We start from the raw sequence: 19,220 nt of genomic DNA, 5'->3' as shown, positions 1-19,220 counted from the left end.
CAAAATAAAGCACAAAATGTAAGGAACCTCTGGCTATTCATTCCTCAGACCCTCACATTCCCGTTTGCCCCTGTGACCTCATCCTGCTTATATGAACGGCCAGTATTTAGCCGTTGAGTCCATCTTGAGTCCCTGAAGAAGCGAGGATTGGGCGAAAAACAACATCTTCAAGCTGTAGTGTATTCACCGACAGAACCAGTCCGTGCTGTCAGTTTAACTGCTGTAAGCGTCTCATCCTGCTCCCAGCTCAGCTGAACATCAGGGAATGACCTGTTGTCTGGGCCTTAAAGGTTACAGCGAAATGAAAAAGATCTGCCATGACTGCTATAGACGGATTCACCTTAAGGGCTCCGGCTCTGCTGTATTGTGGGTGTTGTGGTGAATATCGTCTATCAGCACATTCAAAGCGTTGACCTCAGATGCATAAAACGTCTTTTCAGTTAAATTCTGTTTCATTCTATTCCAAAAATATGATGGTGATTCATCTACTCGAGTAAAGTTTAATAAACAAAAGCAGTCTATCACCCTCTGACTGAAAATACACTGGATTAGTAACATTAGCAATTAGTGAGACACTGCTTCTCTCTATTGTAACCTTGACACTGCATGATTTGTTTCACCCGAGGCTGAATGTTTTTAATAAATCATGTCTGAAAAAGCAACATGGCAACACTGTGAAACATAATTAGGCAACAGACTGTTTTCAATCAATATCTACTTCTGCTTTGCTCATATTCCTGAATTATGTGGCGCTTTGCAATTACGCTGCTTTCTCATTTCTGTTCTTCACCCTCCACTGATCCTGTTTGTTTTTGAGTGTTCACACTTAAAGCAAATGTCCAATTGGATTGTGCGCAACAGTCTCCTGTTTTAAATTAGCTGGATTATTGTGTGAGCGAGGGATGTGTTTGTTCCTCTCCTCTCTCTCTGTCTCTGTCTTAGAAAATAAAAGCATTGTGAACACCCAATTAGTGCCATGAAGCAGCGAGAGAAAAGAAAGAGGGATGAAAGGTGTGAGAGAGTCATTCATGGGGTTTGTGCACGATGCTCATGAGAGGCTGCCGAGTAGATCCCCACCCTCGGGCTCTGTGTCGCTGTCATGGAATATCATGCATCACCACTTTTAGATGAACTTCTTCCTCTCGCGCGCTCCTGTTCTGTCATCATCAATGATACATTGGAGGATATGATACGTTTCATTTCATAAACTGTGAAATGAACATTGGTCGACGACCATTTTGTAATCAAGGAAAATCCAAGCTGTCCACAACCACACAGATACGGAAGGAAAATCATCCATCTGGATGAAATGTGTGAAAGATAAGCTTGGTTTATGTGACATTTCTGTTTCAGTCTGTGTGTTGAGGAATTTGGTTTCATCACATGAAATCAATTTCTGGCTCTGTTTTTCAGCAAACTTCAATAATGAGCTTTGACAGAAATGTATTCAGTCGTGTCTTCGAGCGAGGCTCAGCTTGAAAAATAAAAAAATAAATCAACTATGATCAGCTAAACCTTGTTTGTTTGAATTAGCAGTGCCCCACAGGCTTTCGCCTCAGCTGCCAATACATTTACCCATCATTATTTTGATATGAGCACTATCAATATCTCAGCAGGCAGCTCTGCAGGGAACAGGTGAGGCACTGAAAATGAGCTGGAGTCCGAGAAACAAGGGGAGGAAACATATACAGAAAACAAGCTGAGAATGAAGCTGAGATGTGTGAGGAAAGGGAGAAAGCATTTTCAGTAGTGGAAGCTTGTGAAAACAAAAGGATACGAGAGGAAAAAGGACTGCTTGTATGCTCTGAGCCCCCTCCCCCTGCTCTTTGCTCTCAGCACTGCACTGTGACTCTTCTGCACACCTTGTTTTTATACCCTCAGGGTTACCTGTGATGCATACAAATGATCTCTGACCCTAATGAATCATTTAAGCAAGATGAAAAACCTCTGATGAAAGCATAATGTTTTAACATGATTGTGTTTTCTCCTCTTCGGACTCACAGTCTCAATAATGCATGCCGTACTCATTGATGGTTGCATGTGTCGAACCTGAGGTCTCAAGCGGTGCCACTGATGCTGCATCGTGATGCAGGCCCACCTGCACATTATTGCTTCAGCATAATCAGAGTTTGCGAGTGGGAGGTGAAAGTCCTTGGACCAGAGCAAGAAGATAAAACAGTAGGAATAGCTACTTTTAGTTTTTGCTGCCCTTTAAACCATTTTCTCCTGCACTCGGGGATCTCTCTGCCTTCATTCGCCCTCCACAGCAGACAACATCGACAGGCATATATATATTTACTGCATATGCGCAAAGATCAAATAATTTGCTGGTGGTATAATTTGTGAAATATGGCCAGAATTTGAAGGTAGTGACATCACCAGAGTAACTGACAACTGCTGCTCTTTGCTCACAATCTTTGGTTGTAGCTGGCTACTGTTAGATAATTAGCTCATAGAGTTCTCACAGGCGATGATGTCCAGCTCAACAAAATGTGACTTGAGTGAAATGGCTTGACACCGAACTGGGACTGAACACAGCCTTAAAGACTGACTGAGGTCAATTTGAAGAAGAGGGGATAAAGTACAGAGGCGATTGACAGCGAATATTGCATTTCTTGGCATTTTGTGGATGTATTCTGTCTATTTACTACCGTAACAGCTGGCGTAAACAGTGTCTAGCCAGCTGAAACTATGGGGGCTATTGGATGATCGCCTCTTGCCGGTACAAAGTGGTACTAGGAGACAGGATGGGCTGCGGCTAGCTGGTTAGCATGCTAACTTCAGTAGACATCTCTGCAACACAGTGCATAGAGGTCTTTGACATGACATCAGCACTGTTGTTATTTCACTCTTTGTTGACAAAGTTAGTTTTTGATGTTGTTAAAGTAAAGTAAAATTCTGTCCATATCTTACAAATTGCTCCCTGAAGCACGAGAAAACATCTTTACTTCTGATTTTATGTCAGCTCAAACACTGATAAGACCAGAACAAAAAAGAAGTATATTATACAGCTGTTGTGGATTAGTCAGATTACTGTCATCCTAGGGGCACAACAAGCAATGATGGCTGCCAACTATCTAGGTCAGTCTCTTTAAGTAGTTCATTATTGTGCTTCATTTGCTTTTATTCTGTGACAGAGAATCCCTTTTGAGCAGTTTGTGTGTTACCCAATCAGTCCAGGTGGTTGATGTCAATGAGCAAACATGCAAACACTTGTCTAGCTGATGTGCAATTCCCATTTTCTCACAAACGAGGCAAATGACAGTTTATTGATCACAATGGTTTAAGGGAACGCTTGACCAGAAGCTGAACGTTAGTCCCGTTTGAAAGTGAGAACAAGCAGATGATCAAATCACTTCCACTCTGTTAAGCTGCAGAGATGAAGCTGTGCCCAGCTGAAAAAAAAAAAAACCTATGGCAACATTTAACAGCTGAAAAGCTTGACATTGACTGCAACTTTACATTCATTATGATTCATATGCCTGTACATTATTTTTCTTTTACATTTTTGTGCCCAGGAGCACTCGGAATAGAAATGCATCGCAATCCTGTTGGAGGCAATTTTCTGGTATGAATCTTTAATGACAACATTCTTCAGGGGGGATGGAACATGTCACAGCTGATGAAGTGGGCTCGCTGAAGGACAATTCAAAAGCCTGCAAACGAAGTCCACAAAGTGCCTATGTGATGTTGGAGATCAAGCAGCTTACATATAAAAAGACACCATCATGAAACAAACTTGAAGGGGCACTGTGTCATTTTGGTGAAGAAATTCAAAACTCAGAATTGTAATATTTACAATATTAACGAGGTAATAATACAAACTCAGAAATATTTTCTCCATAACTGAATAAACAAGCTGTTCTCAGAGGAAAATAAGGTCCAGAACACAAGTAAAACAGTAACTAACTGCGTTGTCTTTTATTCAGTTTATTCAGTCATGAAATGAAGACAGTGTTTTTTTTTTTTTTTAGGCATAAAAAAAATCAGCCAATGAAGATTTGAATTTCTTCCCCCAAACTTCACAGTGCACCTTTAAATAAATACATATTCTAAAGTTACTCTGAAATACATATTTTTTACTATGTTACTGCAATTGCATACACACACACGTACATGTAAATGTGCATATAAGGATATTATCTGCGAAAGAGAATAAAGATGCTTCTGATCACAGCCCATGTACTGAAACACAATACTATCTATGTAAATTTGATTCCAGTTGAATTTATGCATGTGTTCGATAGAAGGTGAGAGGCCCCGGTAGCTCGCTGATTGGACGGGCAGTGAACTGAGCAGGCAGAGAAGATGATCCCCCAAAGTGGCTCTGGAATGTACATTCATATGCTGCCTATAGTGTTGTGTAGTAAAATATGCACACTGTCACTCTTTTAAATTGCACTGAATGTGCACGAGGCAGAAGACTGCTCTGCATAAGTATCCCCTCGACTTCTCCCTCGATCGCTCGCCTCTTCTGTCCTTCTCCTCTCCACCTGTTTGAGATTTTAAGCACGGACAGCGCTCTCTTTCTCTCATTTGATAGTAGGAATTGTGTGATGCATGATGGACGTAGCAGCTGTATGCAAAGGAAAACACTGTAATCAAAAGTAATATATGCTTTCTTATGAGGGAAAACATGTGAATACTGGCTGACGTCATTACTCTCACACCCTCATCCTTATGGGATGGCTACTTCTCACACATGAAAAATGCACAACAACACACACTGGGATGAGTCAGACACACGGGTCAGGTGACCCCTCCCCTCACAGCTGAGTCACCGGCGACGTCATCACAGGAGCGGCTTCATATCAGACCCCTCCTCTTCCACGTCTAAGTGAATTTCTCTCTCGCCGTGTCTATTTTATGATGACAGGCTGCCATATGGTGAAAGTCTCGCAAGGAATACAGATGCCCTGCTAGAATACTGTTTCTCTCCCCTTCCTCTCTCTCTGCTATCCCTCTTCCTTTAGAGACCAATCTATCTCTATGTACTCTGCAGACAGGTGATGCACGTGCTCTCATGATGCTATCTTGCGAGGAAGTACACAAGTCTATAATATCAGTCTTCAGCTAAGTCTCTATTTGGGTCACCTGTCAGCTGTATCAGAGCGGTGATCAGAAAGAAGTAAATGTGGAATGATTTGGAAATTTGTCTTTCATCCTTTGCTCTCAGAGGTGTGATCTGAATCTCCTCCTGAGAGACACTCTCTCGTTGTGTATGTCACTCTTCCCTCTCCCCGGCTTGCTTTCTGTAGGCCTCATTGAGCAGCTGTATCTCCTCACGATACCCCGAGCTCTCCTGCGTCTGCCGCCGGCTATTCTGCCTGTGAGCCTCCACAGTGTCAGGTATAGTGATATTGATGGTCTCCGCCTCCGGGTTGCCTCCGCTGGGGATGAGCAGGGAGTAGGAGGCCGTCTCGCCCAGGTCGCAGGAGACGAAGCGGTTCTCCCTTCGAGAGTAGCGCAGCGACGGTGAGCGGGCGTGCGTCGAGGACTGGCTGATGTTGGAGATGATGGAGACACTGTCCATGGCCTCCTCGTTGTCACAGATCTCCAGAACCTCCAGGTGGATCTTGACGTTGGTGTCCGCCACACCGGCTCCTATGCCCATCCCCATTCCTATCTCCATGCCCATTCCCACGCTGCTGACGTTCACGTCTCCGGCCTGGCCTCCTGATGCTGGGTCGTCTGCGCTGGGCTCGTGGCCGACTGATTTGGAGCGATACACTTCAACCTTTGAAGCAGAGGGAGATTTAGTCAGTTATTCATCACCAATATGGGGTCAAAATGTGAGTCAACATTAGTTAGATTTTTTTCTAAAAACCTATTATGCTTCTTCATTTTTTTCATTAATGTTTTGGCATCAGCCAATGGGAAATTTAAAGAGTTGTTCTTGATAGTAATTGTTACAATTGCAGACAGATGTTAAAGGAATAGTTTGAGGGACTCTTATTTGTATTTTAGCTGAGAGTTAAATGAGAAGATGGATATGACTTTCATATCTGTGTGTTAAAGACAAAGCGAGAGCCAGGAGGAGATTAGCTTATTTCAGCAGAAAGACTGGAAGCAGGGAGAAACAGCTTGAATCTATTCAAAGCTAAATAATCCACCTACCAGCATCTCTAAATCTTGGTAATTATATATCTTACTTCTTTAATCCATATGCAGACTGAAATGTAAAAGCAACAAGTTCTTTGTGTACACTTGAGCCAGACTAATTGTTTCCTCGTACTTCCAGGTTTTTTAAAGCCAAGCTACAGTTACTGTCTCCTGACACTAGCTTGAAAATGTGAAACAATTCCTTTGTTAATTTGTCTAAAATGAATAGGTATTGAACCACAAAGACTTAAGAGGAGACTGCTCTGAGGGCTTTTACCTTCTTTGCGTTATTGGGGGAGATTTTGAGTCCATCACTGCTGACTTCATAGGTGGAGAGCGAGAGGGTCTTCCCTGTGGGTGCTTGCAGAGATACGGTGCCCTGAAAGGCACACAGGGGGATTGACAGACCACCTGATGACCTCTGCATGGAAAAATGAAAGGAAAGAGCAGAAACAAATAAGAGAATGTCATTATAAGCGGTACCAAAATCCATCTTAGCTGCTCGTCTCGTTATTGACAAGAAGTTCAAAGCTTACAAGGCCCATTTGCATCTCGCTGCCTTTGTTCAAACTAATTGAGCTTCGATTGTGTCCATGATGTCAGAGGCAGGGAGATGAATGTGTTGACCAACCACTTCCATCCCGAGTTAATGAGGCTTACATGTAAGAGCCCTGTCAACAGCACTCTACTGTTCAAATGAGATATCAGACCAGTCAGGTTAACAGCAAAAAGATGGAAGCGTGATCTGTAAGCTATTTAGCCCTCAACAGAATTTTTTAATGAACTAATTCGATCTGAATATAAATTTCTTCTGCGTTTCACATCAGATTGCCATCTGTTTTCAATTCCTGGGCTCATTCATATGACTCCCGTGTTTCACGTTTTTCCCTCATATTCTTAAATCGTTTCAGAGATGAATTCACCACACAGTATATCAAAGTGAGCCTCTGTCAACATGACGTGTTGTAGAAGATGCATATTGCTGGCAGGGGGAAGGAGAAGCGTCCTGCCTGTGGCGTAACAGTGGGGAGATTGTGGCAGGTCTCATTAAGCCTTCTAAATTATTTAGATTAGTTCGATGCAATGATCTGATTGTGACTAAGACGCACAATAGAAACAATAGAGGACGTCAATCTCTTGTCCTCCCTGACACTGTCTGTTTTCTTCTTATTGTCTTTGCATCACTGTGAATAAAGGGAGGCGCAGAGGAAGGGAGGGAGAGCATCATGTTGAGCTGAAAACACACTGACAAGTAATTCAAATCATGCTCTGAACCCATCAGTGTGGGAAGTACTGTACAGTGATGGATGTGTGTGTGTGCGTGTGTGTGTGTGTGTGTGTGTGTGTGTGTGGTATACTCACACAACTTACTGGCTTTTGTTACGTTCAGTGTTGCAATTCTCTAAATTATTTTGATTTCCAGTATATAAACTTGCAAGACATGAAACCATGTCAACATTTCCACTGTGCATTGCTTTTACAGTATTGCTTTAACATTACCATTTATAGATGGCAACTGGAAACATCTCAACAATGTTTGAATGAACTGCCATGAAACTTTGTACAGATATTCGTGTTTCCCAAAGGACAAATCTTACTTGGTTACTTTAGTGATCCCTCTTCATCTAGTGTCATCATAGGGGACAGCATATCACCAGTTACCAACGACTGCTGCTCTTTGCTAGCTATACTTGGCTGTAGCTAGCTAGCGTTAGCAAATGAGTTCATGACTAAGTTAGCCGTGAAGCCAGCGGCCCTATACTTGTCTGGACCAGGACCTTTAGATTGCAGGGGAGGTAACCACGGACCAACCTCTGAGACCAACTGAGGTCAGTTTGATAACAGGGAATACAGTACAGAGGTGATTTACAGCGGCTCTGACCAAGACTATGATGGACTATCGCCTCTTATGTCGCAGCACAAATGGGTTTTATGAGACAGGATGGCCTAGGGCTAGCTGTTTAGCATGCTTTAAGCTCACTAGATCTAGGATCATAGATTCCAACCAACTTAATACGACAGATTTTGTGTCATCAAGATGCATTCATTATTTCCGGAGAGAGCGGACAAACACACTATCTCGTGTTAAAGTGAGAATAAATTCCTGGATCCGTCCCTTTATCCAGATCCATACAAAAAGTTGATGGGGTCTATTTGAGGCTGAGACCCATCCTCCATCTAAGTATTGCAAAAATCTGTTCAGTAGTTTTTGAGTAATCCTGCTTACAAACCAACAAACAAAGAGACCTCCTTGCTGGAGGTAACTAATAACATTCCCATTAGCCTCATCATTTTTTTCTGCTCAGCCCTAATTGTCAAATGTTAGCATGCTATCAGGCTAAACAAAGAATGAACATGGTAAAAGTAACAACTGCAACACTGAGTAATGCCATTGTGAGCATTTTAGCACGCTACATTTAGCATTCAGTTAAAAGCACCGCTTTGCAATGTCACAGATTTTTGTACTTATTCTAACAACTGAATTAAAGTGTTTACATATCCTACATATTTTCATATAAGCAACAGTGCTGTCAGGTATCTGTTATCGATGCCTCCAGATACAGGCATGTTTGCAGCATATTGATTCTGATTGTGTTTTTTTTCCCTATCCAGTCAAAATCAATAGTTTTTCTCATTCACCGCCTTGTAGCTTTATTTATAAGAACGACATTTACTTTCAGTTTTGGGTGTGTTTTCTGAGGGGTTAACGTGTTTCTGTGCCATACACATCTGAATGCACATTAGCACTCCATTTCCCCTCTGGGAGCGGGCTTTGTGAATGTGCCCCCAAGCTCTGTGCTTGCTAACAGAGAGTATTAAGTCACAGGGAGGGTAAAGATGTCTTTAAGCTCTAATTCCACCTCTCCCTGCGGAGGCTGAAGGCCAGAGGGGCTGACAGTAAGGAGGACAGACGCTGGGTAATGACATCTAGCCTGCTAACGAGGAACAAAACACGAGCAGGAAATGCTATAAATCACAAATTATTTCGGCTGGGTTTTTGTGTGTTGTTTGGTATGAATGAGTTTGCAAAGGGAGAAAGTTGCTGGATTTGATAGGAAGTGCATGACTGCACATATATACTGTAATTATACTTGTATATACTGACCCCAATCAATGATTAAAACCCAAGGGAGCACAATATACAGAGTTTGCCACGAAGAAACTGAGAAGTAGGACACAGACAAACACACACACACACACACACACACACACACACACACACACACACACACACACACACACACACACACACACACAAGCCAGCAGTGAGCATCACAGACTTACACATGATGCAAAGTGAGTGCCAAAGCAAAGCTGTAGATGCATGCTCCATGGATTTTCCACCCTCTGGTGATTTTCAAACCAAAACATTTCAGACTTATAAGTAGAGCAGAGACAGACACGAAGTGCGCGCGCACACGCTTCCGCATCTGCTCACGTCTCAGACAGTTAAGCGAGTTTAAAACAAGCTCATAGTGCTTTCTCTGTGAAAGTCACATCTCCGGTGCTGTCGGTTTCAAACGTAGCGCCTGTGGCTGCTGTGCTGAAGCTTCTCTCTCATCTGTGTCTGGCATCTCTAAGGCCAGGATACATTAACCATTAAGCCTTCACCGTTTTGTCCTTGTTTAACAATTCAATTGGGTCCAACAAAACACAGAGAGATTTAAGCTTCTGGTATTACAAGAGCACAGGATGTCAGGAGGCATGCAAAGAAATGGATTAAAAATGGATTAGAGGATAGTGGTTCGTGTGTATGAAGCAAACTGTCTTGAGCTGGATTGTTTACACTTTGCGCTCTTTGAATTTGCATCTACTGCACTGAGGAACTATTGACCGACTGAGCGAATAATATATTTATGAGCACAACTTTGGGTCTTGGGAGACAGACAACACTCCGCTATACTGTACTGTACACATAGAAAAACAGCATTTGTCTGATTGAACTTGATCTAAAACCTGTTTAATTTTTCATATTACACCAAATCCCAGCTTTGCTCAAAACACTTAAAGAAGCGCTAACCTTCATAAATCTCATCACTACTGATCTTGAAAGCGTAAAAACTACCTTTAAATCCCCCAAGACCACCAGACTAAATCAATGAATGGAGCTGAGTCTGAAGAGCTGCTCTGATTTTCAAGGGTGTGTGGAGCAGCGTCGAATGAATGAATATTTGGTTCTGAAAGACAGCCTGACATTTGTTACTCGAACGCTCTGCTGCTGATAGTGGCTTGATCAATCGCTCTGTTGATCAGAATCCATTGAGGCTCAGCACAAATAGAGATATGGGGAGAGAAGATAGGAGAGGATAGAGGCTAAGAGAGAGGACGCTAAGAGTTTAAACACTTTATCCGAATCACACACGCAGCTCCCAGTCTGTCAGCTTGATTATAAAAGAGGCATATTCGCAGATGCGTAAAGAAAACCCACAGTGACACGGACCAACAAACAGAAAGTCAGACAGCCAAAAAAACACACAAACATGCACACTCTCCTCTCTAGCCCGCGTTCAAATCCACCATCTGTGTGTCTTTGTGTCTCTGTACAGGTGCACTGCAATAAGACAGCAGTTAATTTCCTTTTGAACACAATGTAAACACCGAAAGGGAGATTGAAAATCCATCCATTTTATGGTCCCGAGACACCAAACACTGCTAAGTGATTGTCTCTAGAATACATCGCCATATGTTGCATGCAAGTGCAGCAGGTGTTTGACTAGTTTAGGGAAGAAAGAGAGTGAGATTGTGGAAAATCAATTAACGCCAGCCATAAACCACACAGTGACGGACACGAGCGACTTAATTTGATGACAATAAAGCGCCTACTCTGTCGTACCTGTCTGGGTGTCCTCTCTGATTTACTCCTGCACCACTCCCAGTCTGTCAGCTCGATTTTCCGACACTCCTCGTGCGACAGCCTCCTCTCCGTGCCCTCGAACACAGACGACGCGTCCGTGAGATTGTGATCCTGAGAGGGCAGCGAAGTGACACAGCGGAAGTCCCCATCATCTCCGTTGTTCTCGTGAGGGAGTGAAGGACACTCAGCCAGCCCCTCTCCTCCGCCGGCGACAGCCTCCAACAGAAGGTCTGCGTGAGAGGAGCTGTCCACAGGGCAGGTGGTGCTGAAATCAAAATCAGGGCCCAGGGTGGAGAGCCCGCCACTTTCTAGTGCATCAAGGCGGGCGTTGGGGAAGTCACAGTTAAAGAGGCTGTGATAGGCCGGCTTGTCAAGGTGTGGATTGCTGTGAGACATGGTGGCATGTGACAGCTTGTACACTCCATAGCCTTGTTGGAAGGAAAGGTTGAACTCAAATCTTCTTTTCATCACTGTGGGAAACAAAAAGAATAACTTGAGTGCAACAGCTTGCCAGCAAACAAACAAAGGCAACTCATTCAGGGGTTTGTTATGTATACCTGAGGCTTCCTGTGCTGGATCCCGTTTGCAGTTAATGAAGCAGCCACATGGCATGTGGATCCAGCGCTCAGACAGCACGAACAACGGCGTGACCGCAGGGGCGAGCAGAGTGAGGAAGAAGCTCAGAGTCTCCAGGGACGAGCTGCGTGCATTGAGAGCGTGGCGCACCAGTACCAAAGTCTGTGAATGAAGGGGAAGGGGAAATTAATTCACTGTGGAGTCAGTGATTTAGTATGCATGAGGAAGTGGGGGCAGGGACACACATGAATGGAAAGAAATTACAAAGATCTCTCACCCATACTGGGCTTTTTTTTTTGCTTTTCATTTCTTTTATTTTCTTCAAATACGTCACTGCTGTTTGAGCCACAATGCAACATGATGAGACAGTCGCACCATTGTATTATGTATGGGTGTGCTGAATTGAAAATAAATGCATAATTTTCTATTGCTTATTAGAAAAATGAAAGCGTGCTTTCATGACTCAGACACTGTGGCCCAGCAACAGGTTCAGCACTGTGCTGATATTGACCTCAGCGGCTACCTAGAAAATGTTTTTGTTCTTGAATTTTGACATTTTCTCTTTTAATCATATCCAGTGCTTCTGCTCAGTTTGGAATGCCAGCTCTGTTTGCCTATCATTGTCAGCTGGCTGCACAGCATTTATCACCTATTATTCATTTTTCTTTTCTTTGAGCAAGAACAAATGTTGCAACAGCAGCAGCACCCGCTCATGTGGCAATCATGTACAGTATTCAACCTCGTGAATGGTGCCCTTTAAGTGGCGACTTAAACCCACCAACTTCTGTTCCCGAGGCCTTCGGGGAACGTTAATTTAACAGGACACTGGCTGCTTGTTTTTAAAATATCCCTGTTAAACCAATTTAATGAGACTCAATGTCTAAATGGTTTTGAACCTTGACAGATAACAGATTATTTGTGAATTGAATACAGCCTGGAAAATAGTGTTTTCTAAGCCTGCCTCAGAGGACATTCAGGGTTTTTTATTGTGCCTCCAGCAAAAAAAGGAAGACTAGTTTGTCTTTTTCTTCATCACAGGAAAGTATTTTTAGAGAATCATCCACTTCTATTCCGACTTAAGAGCCCACAACCTGTTACTGTTGCCACGTAATAAACTCTTACAGCTCAGGACTGGGGGTTTGTGGCATTAAAGGGGCAATACGTAGTTTTGGCAGAGGAAATTTGAACTTTAAATATTAAATATTTAAATATCTACAATATTAATGAGGTAATAATATAAACACAGAACTATTTATTTTTCTCCATAACTGAAAAAACAAGCTGTTCTCAGAGGAAAATAAGGTCCCCAGAACACTGTTTGACTCTAGAAAGGTGGCAGGGTCAGCCAGATATAAACAAAGTAAAACAGTTTGAGATTGTGTTGTCTTTTAAGGTCAGTTTGTTTATTGAGTTTATTCAGTCATGAAAACAAAGAGAGTTTGTTTATTTAGTTTGTTAACGCATAAAAAAAACAGTCAATGAAAAAAACAACAACATAATGCACCTTTAAAATGTTTGCTACATTTCAGGCCCAGAGTTTCTAGTTGGCTGTTGAGCACTTTCTCCTTCATGATTCTCTATAGTTGGTTGACCAGAAACTGCCTCGTTCTGCTTATCTTTCACATTAAACACTCAAATCACCAACACAGCAGAACAAAACTCGGGTGACTTAATCTTAATCTTTAATCTTATTTCTCTTGAAAGAGCTGAGAAGTTGCTCCAATATAATGAGATAGTTTCTTTTGTTAGAATTTCCTGGAAACGTGGGATCATTCCAACTTAATAACATTAACAATAAAACAAATCCAACATGAAAGGGGCTCTATGTTAGAATCAGAATCAGATTTGCTTTTATTGCCACGTAAGTTTACACATACTGAAAAAAACTGAAAAGACATAATACAAATATAAAAAATATAAATAGAGTGCGACCGATTTTAAAGTAGGTGTCCAGATTTATCCAGTTGTGCAAAAAGTTTGACCTGGATTGTGCAAGGTCGCAGTAGATACTGATATTGCAATGTCCAAAATAAGAGTCTAGTGACTAAAACTTACATTAATGTAATGCAATGTAACATCAACTAATCACTGTATTGGCCATATGTGAGCGGATAGTAAGGTGAAGAGAAAAAGGAGACCTTCCCCATTTCTCATTCCCCTTTACAAGCCTGTTGATTATTTGTTTAAGCTGTTTAAAGCTGCAGGGTGGTGGATTTCCCTGTGAAGGACTCGGGTTGGATTTCCCAAAGATGCACAGTGGCTCTCTCTGCTTACAGAGAGCAACAGTGGCTGAGGTTTGTTTAGAAATGGAGTCCACTAACATTATGTATGACTGGCTTCCAGTATCAAACAGAAGTTCCACAGAGCCCCTTTAAAAGCTCTGCAAACAAGCTGGAAATAAAGATAACTGGTAGATGTCCACTGACAATGAAATCATTTCAAGCCTATTAGATTAAGTGGTTTGGCAGGGGGGAGGGTTCTGAAAGTTATCATGCTGTGTCTTTTGGCTCCAAGTGCTGTAGAATTGGATTTTTATTACACTACTTACCATCAGTGGCATCCATAAAATCACTCGGACCACTGCCAGGATCAGGGAGAAGCGCTTCTGTGCGAACACCACCGGTGTGTCCTCCACAGCGGCTGTCCTCTGCCCGTTGACGGACACCGGGGACACACAGCTGCCCTCTTTGTCCCTGAGCCCAGTCCCGCATGAACTCGGGCTCAGCTCGTTGTAGGCACCCAAACTTTTGTTCAGGCTGTCCCGGGAGAAGGACTGGAGATCACAGAGGGGAGCGGACCCACTCAGCCCTCTCGCCATCTCCAGATAGCTGGGGTACAGTAAGGTCCTCTGGGGCTCTCTGGAGCACAGCAGCTGGTAGGTGAGGGGGATGAAGAAGAATAACAAGCCGCAGAAACACAGGGAGTATAAAATGAAGAGCAGCAGGATGTAAAAGCTGTCGCTCTCTGGGAAACACCCGAGAGAAGCCGGCGTAAAGCTGCCCCATCCGCACAGAGGCAACGCGCTGACGGCCAGGCTGAACGCCCACACACCGGCGATGGCCCACATCACCCTGAGGGGCCGGCGGACAGACTGGAGCACTCCAAACCTCTTAGTGACATAAAAAGTGTAGGCTGCTATCAGGCAAGCCTTCATATTGCTGGAGACGCCCTGGAACACGTACAGAAGTCCTGATAAAGTGCACAGGCTGCCCGCGCCTTCACCTCCACCTCCATCTCCATTCGTCTCCCACTGGAGGAGCATGAACAAGGAGAGGGGCACCACACTGAGCAGGTCGTCCACCGACATGGAAGCCACGATGAGACACAGGGAGGTTTTTCTCCTCATCCGGAGGAGAGAGAGCAGCGAGTACACCCCTCCGACGAGGGTGGCAGCGGCGATGGTTACGCACAAGCCGAAAAGCAGCAGGCGGATTTGCCTCTCCACCCCCGCCGGGTCTGTCTTCTTCTCGTAGGTGGACGTGGGAAGGTAGCTCTGGTTGGGCGCCGGAGAGCTGAGGTGCGTGGTGGACATTTTCAGTGGATTAACTTCTCCGTCTCTTTTTGGCACTTTTAATTGGTCAAATCGGATTCATTAGGCTGTAAAGTTTAGCGCGCAGGCACGACATAACGCAGCATCTCCAAAAAAAACCAAACAAACAAAAACAACAACAACAAAAAAGCAAACAAGAAAATCTCAGACTGTGTTGATGATGAGGGAGAGACAAGGCAGCATCCTCCTCCGATCCAAACGGGAACGCACGCGTAACCAAAGCCTCCCAGTGCCTTGGATGTGGAGCCTCCCGGTGCCGTGCTCGCAGGCGCTTGTGTTCACCGCTCAAACCGCGCAGCCGGGGCACCTCCTGGCTCCAGCTGCCGATTTACGCGCTGTCGTCATCACCGTTTCCTCTCACGGTATCATCTGGGGTTGGGCCAAACGCAGCCTGGTCCGACGCAGCAGGCTTATCATTCATATGTGGCTCGGCTCGACCCTTTTCCTCAGGTCACACCAAATACTAACACCACCCCAGCCCCACCCCACATCTGTCTCCCTCTATCCTTATGAGTGAGGGACATTTGACCACAACTGAATACAAATGAGGGTGGGAAAAAAGCTTGTTTTTAAAGATCCAGATGCAGATTTGTGTTTGAGTCTAGTCCCCTTACTTTGAGGTTAATCCCATTTGGGAACCAAAATTACCATCAACACAGACACTGTGTGTTTGCCAGACAATTTCAGCAGACACGTTTTCGATGCTCCCCTTTGAAACCTTTCCGGCCTAATGGAGTCAGGAAATTTAAGGGAAATGTAAATTAAATAATGATTTGAGTGGTACATTGTGACCAAAGTGAGGCCAGTTTGCTGTAATTGTGTGGACCTCTTTTTGTATTTAGTCCTGTGTGCTGTCAAAGTGGTGGAAAGAGTACTTAACGTCTGTCCTCAAGTATGAGTACAGTTACAGTACATTACTGAAATATTACTCAATTACAAGTAACTTCTGGTATTGAAATAATACTTAAGTAAAAGTATAAAGTATCTTCTCAAACACTACTCAGAGTATTAGTTACTTTTTAGCCGTTGATTTTAAAAGGATACTTTTTCATATTTTTCCTTTCCCTCAGTGTTTAATATATTCTGGTATATGTTAAAGATGCAATATGTAGGAATTGACCACCTGTTGAATTCATAGTTAAACCAAAAGGGGGCAGGATATCACCAGGGTAACAGCTAACTGTTGCTAACTTAGCTCAATTAGTCATGCAGCTAGTTGTCCAGACTGGGAGCTCGGGGACCAGGGTTAGTGTTTACACCACTAGCACAGGAGCTTTGGGCTGGGACGGGATTGGAACTAGCTGGCTAGCATGCTAACCTCAGTAGCTATCTCTGCAAAACAATATATACATAGACTTCATAATGTCAAAACTCTGATTTCTTCCAATTTTGTTGATAATTTATTCTAATTTTGAACCCTCACATATCAAGAGTCAAGTCAGCACCAACAGAAGCTCCTCTCTCCCACAGGAAACACGGCTCCTGAAACGCATCATCAGTAGTCCCGCCTTTAATTCTGTGACATAGTGATGTCACAGAGTCACACGCGCTACATTTGGCCCGTAAGAATTGATTCAGCACAGTTGCTCTGTTGTTATTAGCGTTGTTGGGTCAGGCATGTGTTAGCTGACCAATCAGAGCAGACTGGGTATTCGGGGGGGGGGGGGGGACAGGCGCTAAAGCAGAGCATTTCAGACAGAGGGGGAATACAGTTTTTCATTGGCCTGTTTGTGATCAGATAGACTTATTGGCTACAAAAATGCAGATGAAAGGTTTAATTCAAATTATGATTTTAAAGTAGATGAGTAGGTTGCATGGTGTAATGCATACATAAGTATGAGTAAAATTGGAGCCTTGAAAAAATACTGAAAATGAGAAACATGATTTAATAACAGTAATTTAAGTAGATGTAATTAGTCAACTCCACCCCTGTCTGTAATACAATCAGACAGGAGCAGCCCTCACGAGGCAAGAGGGCAAAGGGCACATTCAAGGCAACGATGTACTTTAAAGGAAGTTGTCCTTGTTTGAATCATCCCAATAGACACTGTGTTCCAGGAAAACACATCCTTGCTGTTTGTCACCGGAGGCGTTTTTAATGATCGTTTAATGAATGATTAAGTCTTAATTAAAACAGCAAGTTGGTTTTTGCAGATGTAACCAACTAGACTAAAACCCCAATTAAACAGTATGACTTTGAGTCTGTGTGTGTGTGTCCATGTCATTTATCTGTGTGTAAAGCCGACACGCTGGTGTGGAGCTGGCCTTGTCTCGTCCTTCCCACTGGTGTGCAAGGATTTTTAGGCTGAAGGACTCTTCAGTTTGTTCAGACGGTTCATGGGTGTTCATTCATCCTCACGGTGGTCCATAGATAGAAATAGTACTGCAAGTGCGGAGCTCTGTTTATCACTGGTGATAGATTTTTGGACTTGTGCCCTTTATGCAAATGCACACATGGTTCTGCATGGTGACAGCCCCTGCTTATTTATTAAAGCCTCCACCCTTCATGTTCTCAATCAAAGGCCATCACCATACCGTATCTGTGGATGCTCAGCCGTTAAGCCATGTGCAACATGTATCGATGTGCATGCAAAACATGACTGTAAGTGCATCTGACTTCAGGTCGAGCAATTGAATTAGAGTTTGGAGCTAAGTGACTTACAGCCAGTCTAATGACTAGACTCTCTCTGGGGCCATGAGGACACAGAGAGGAACATGAGAGGACAGAGCACAATACACAGAGGTGCACACACACACACACACAATAGATACACCAGCTGAGCTCAGCGTCACACATCAAGGTGACCTACTTTGTGTGTATGTTTGTGCGTACTGCATGCAATAGTTTGTTCGTGTGTGCATGCGAAGAGGCACAAGGTGAGGCTGCAGCCCTGTGAAGGTTTTCATAGATGAGTGCATTGGTGAGGTTTAGAGCATGTGTAATGAAACTGTTAGTAAAATATGAACCTTCTGTCAAAACACATCGCATCATCTATTCATGGTGGAAAGACTGAAGATAAATTTTATATCAAGGTGGTTAGATGAAGAGATGGAAAAGGAAGAGACATAAAATCACTGACAGAAGATGAAAAATTGACACCTTGACAACGCGTCAAGGGTGTAAATAATGTCTTTTTTAAATCAGTGTGGGATCTATGAGCGTTTGGAGACTTGGATTATGCCAGACGAGCTGTAAGGAACCATTTTATGGGGTTTCTCTGGTTGTTTTTTTAACATTTTAAAACAAGTCCCCATCAGCTGCAGTTGTTTAGGAGAATGCTGCAACACGGTTTTGCTGTGAAGCTCCAGAAATGTTTTGTGGAGTATAAAACTCAATCTGATATTCCGTCGGCATGAGTGTGAGGAGATAATGACTAAATTTTCATTTTTGGGTGAACTTTTCCTTTAAGACATATTGGCTGTAGCTGCTATAGTTAGCCATAGCTATATTTCCAGACATTAATCACATGCCAACAGCAGAATCACAAACAGAAGCACTGCAGCAAAACACTTGATGTTCTAGCTGTAATATCCACATTCTTCTACACTCTTAGAATTAAAAGATCTAACTAGAACCATGTAGGGTTCTTTTTTTGGTTCTTAGTAGAAACTTTATAAAGGCTCTACCTGTAGCCATTTTAGGTTTCTCTCCTGAGAACCTTCTGAGGGGGTTACTGTTGCTTAATGTTTCCACCCAGAACTCTACAACTCTGTAACTCTACAATTTCATTGTACATGTGTATAGTGACAATACAGGCATATTCTATTCTATTCTATGTGGGGGTTCTATGAAGAACCACTTCACCTTCTAAGAGCCCTAACAAGAACCCACCGAGGTGGTTTCACTGAGTGCCCCTTTATATTCCAAGGGTTTCTTGTAGAACCCAATGTTTGAATTGTCAAAACATTCACACACTTTTTAAGAAGTCAAACATTCATTGAAAAATATTTGAGAAATGATGGATAGGAAGCCAACAAGAGAGGCTGTGTTAAAATGGAAATGCTTCTAAATGTAACCCTCATTCTTACAAAGAACCCTTTTTTTTTTTATTAAAAAAAAAAAGTACTTCAGAAGCAAATGGTTCTGGGTTGAACCTCAGCACTGTTGGAAGATCCCTTTTGGAAAATTAGTAAAAT

At 43.1% G+C, this 19,220-nt stretch overlaps 1 protein-coding gene across 1 annotated transcript; it reads right to left on the bottom strand.

The window, feature by feature from the left end:
* Positions 1 to 3,248: 3,248 nt before the first annotated feature.
* LOC311256025 (putative G-protein coupled receptor 149) lies at positions 3,249 to 15,343 on the bottom strand. The gene is made up of 5 exons (XM_084350773.1): positions 14,082 to 15,343; positions 11,515 to 11,695; positions 10,937 to 11,427; positions 6,380 to 6,523; positions 3,249 to 5,737 (listed from the first exon to the last, which is right to left on the bottom strand). The coding sequence occupies exons 1-5, from the start codon at positions 15,063 to 15,065 to the stop codon at positions 5,225 to 5,227; spliced, it is 2,313 nt and encodes a 770-aa protein (XP_084206899.1). The 5' UTR covers positions 15,066 to 15,343; the 3' UTR covers positions 3,249 to 5,224.
* Positions 15,344 to 19,220: the final 3,877 nt, after the last annotated feature.

This window comes from Pagrus pagrus (genome assembly GCF_965226575.1).
Source record: "Pagrus pagrus genome assembly, chromosome: 4".
NCBI classification, from domain to species: Eukaryota; Metazoa; Chordata; class Actinopteri; order Spariformes; family Sparidae; genus Pagrus; species Pagrus pagrus.
This window is presented reverse-complemented; position numbering and strand designations above follow the sequence as displayed.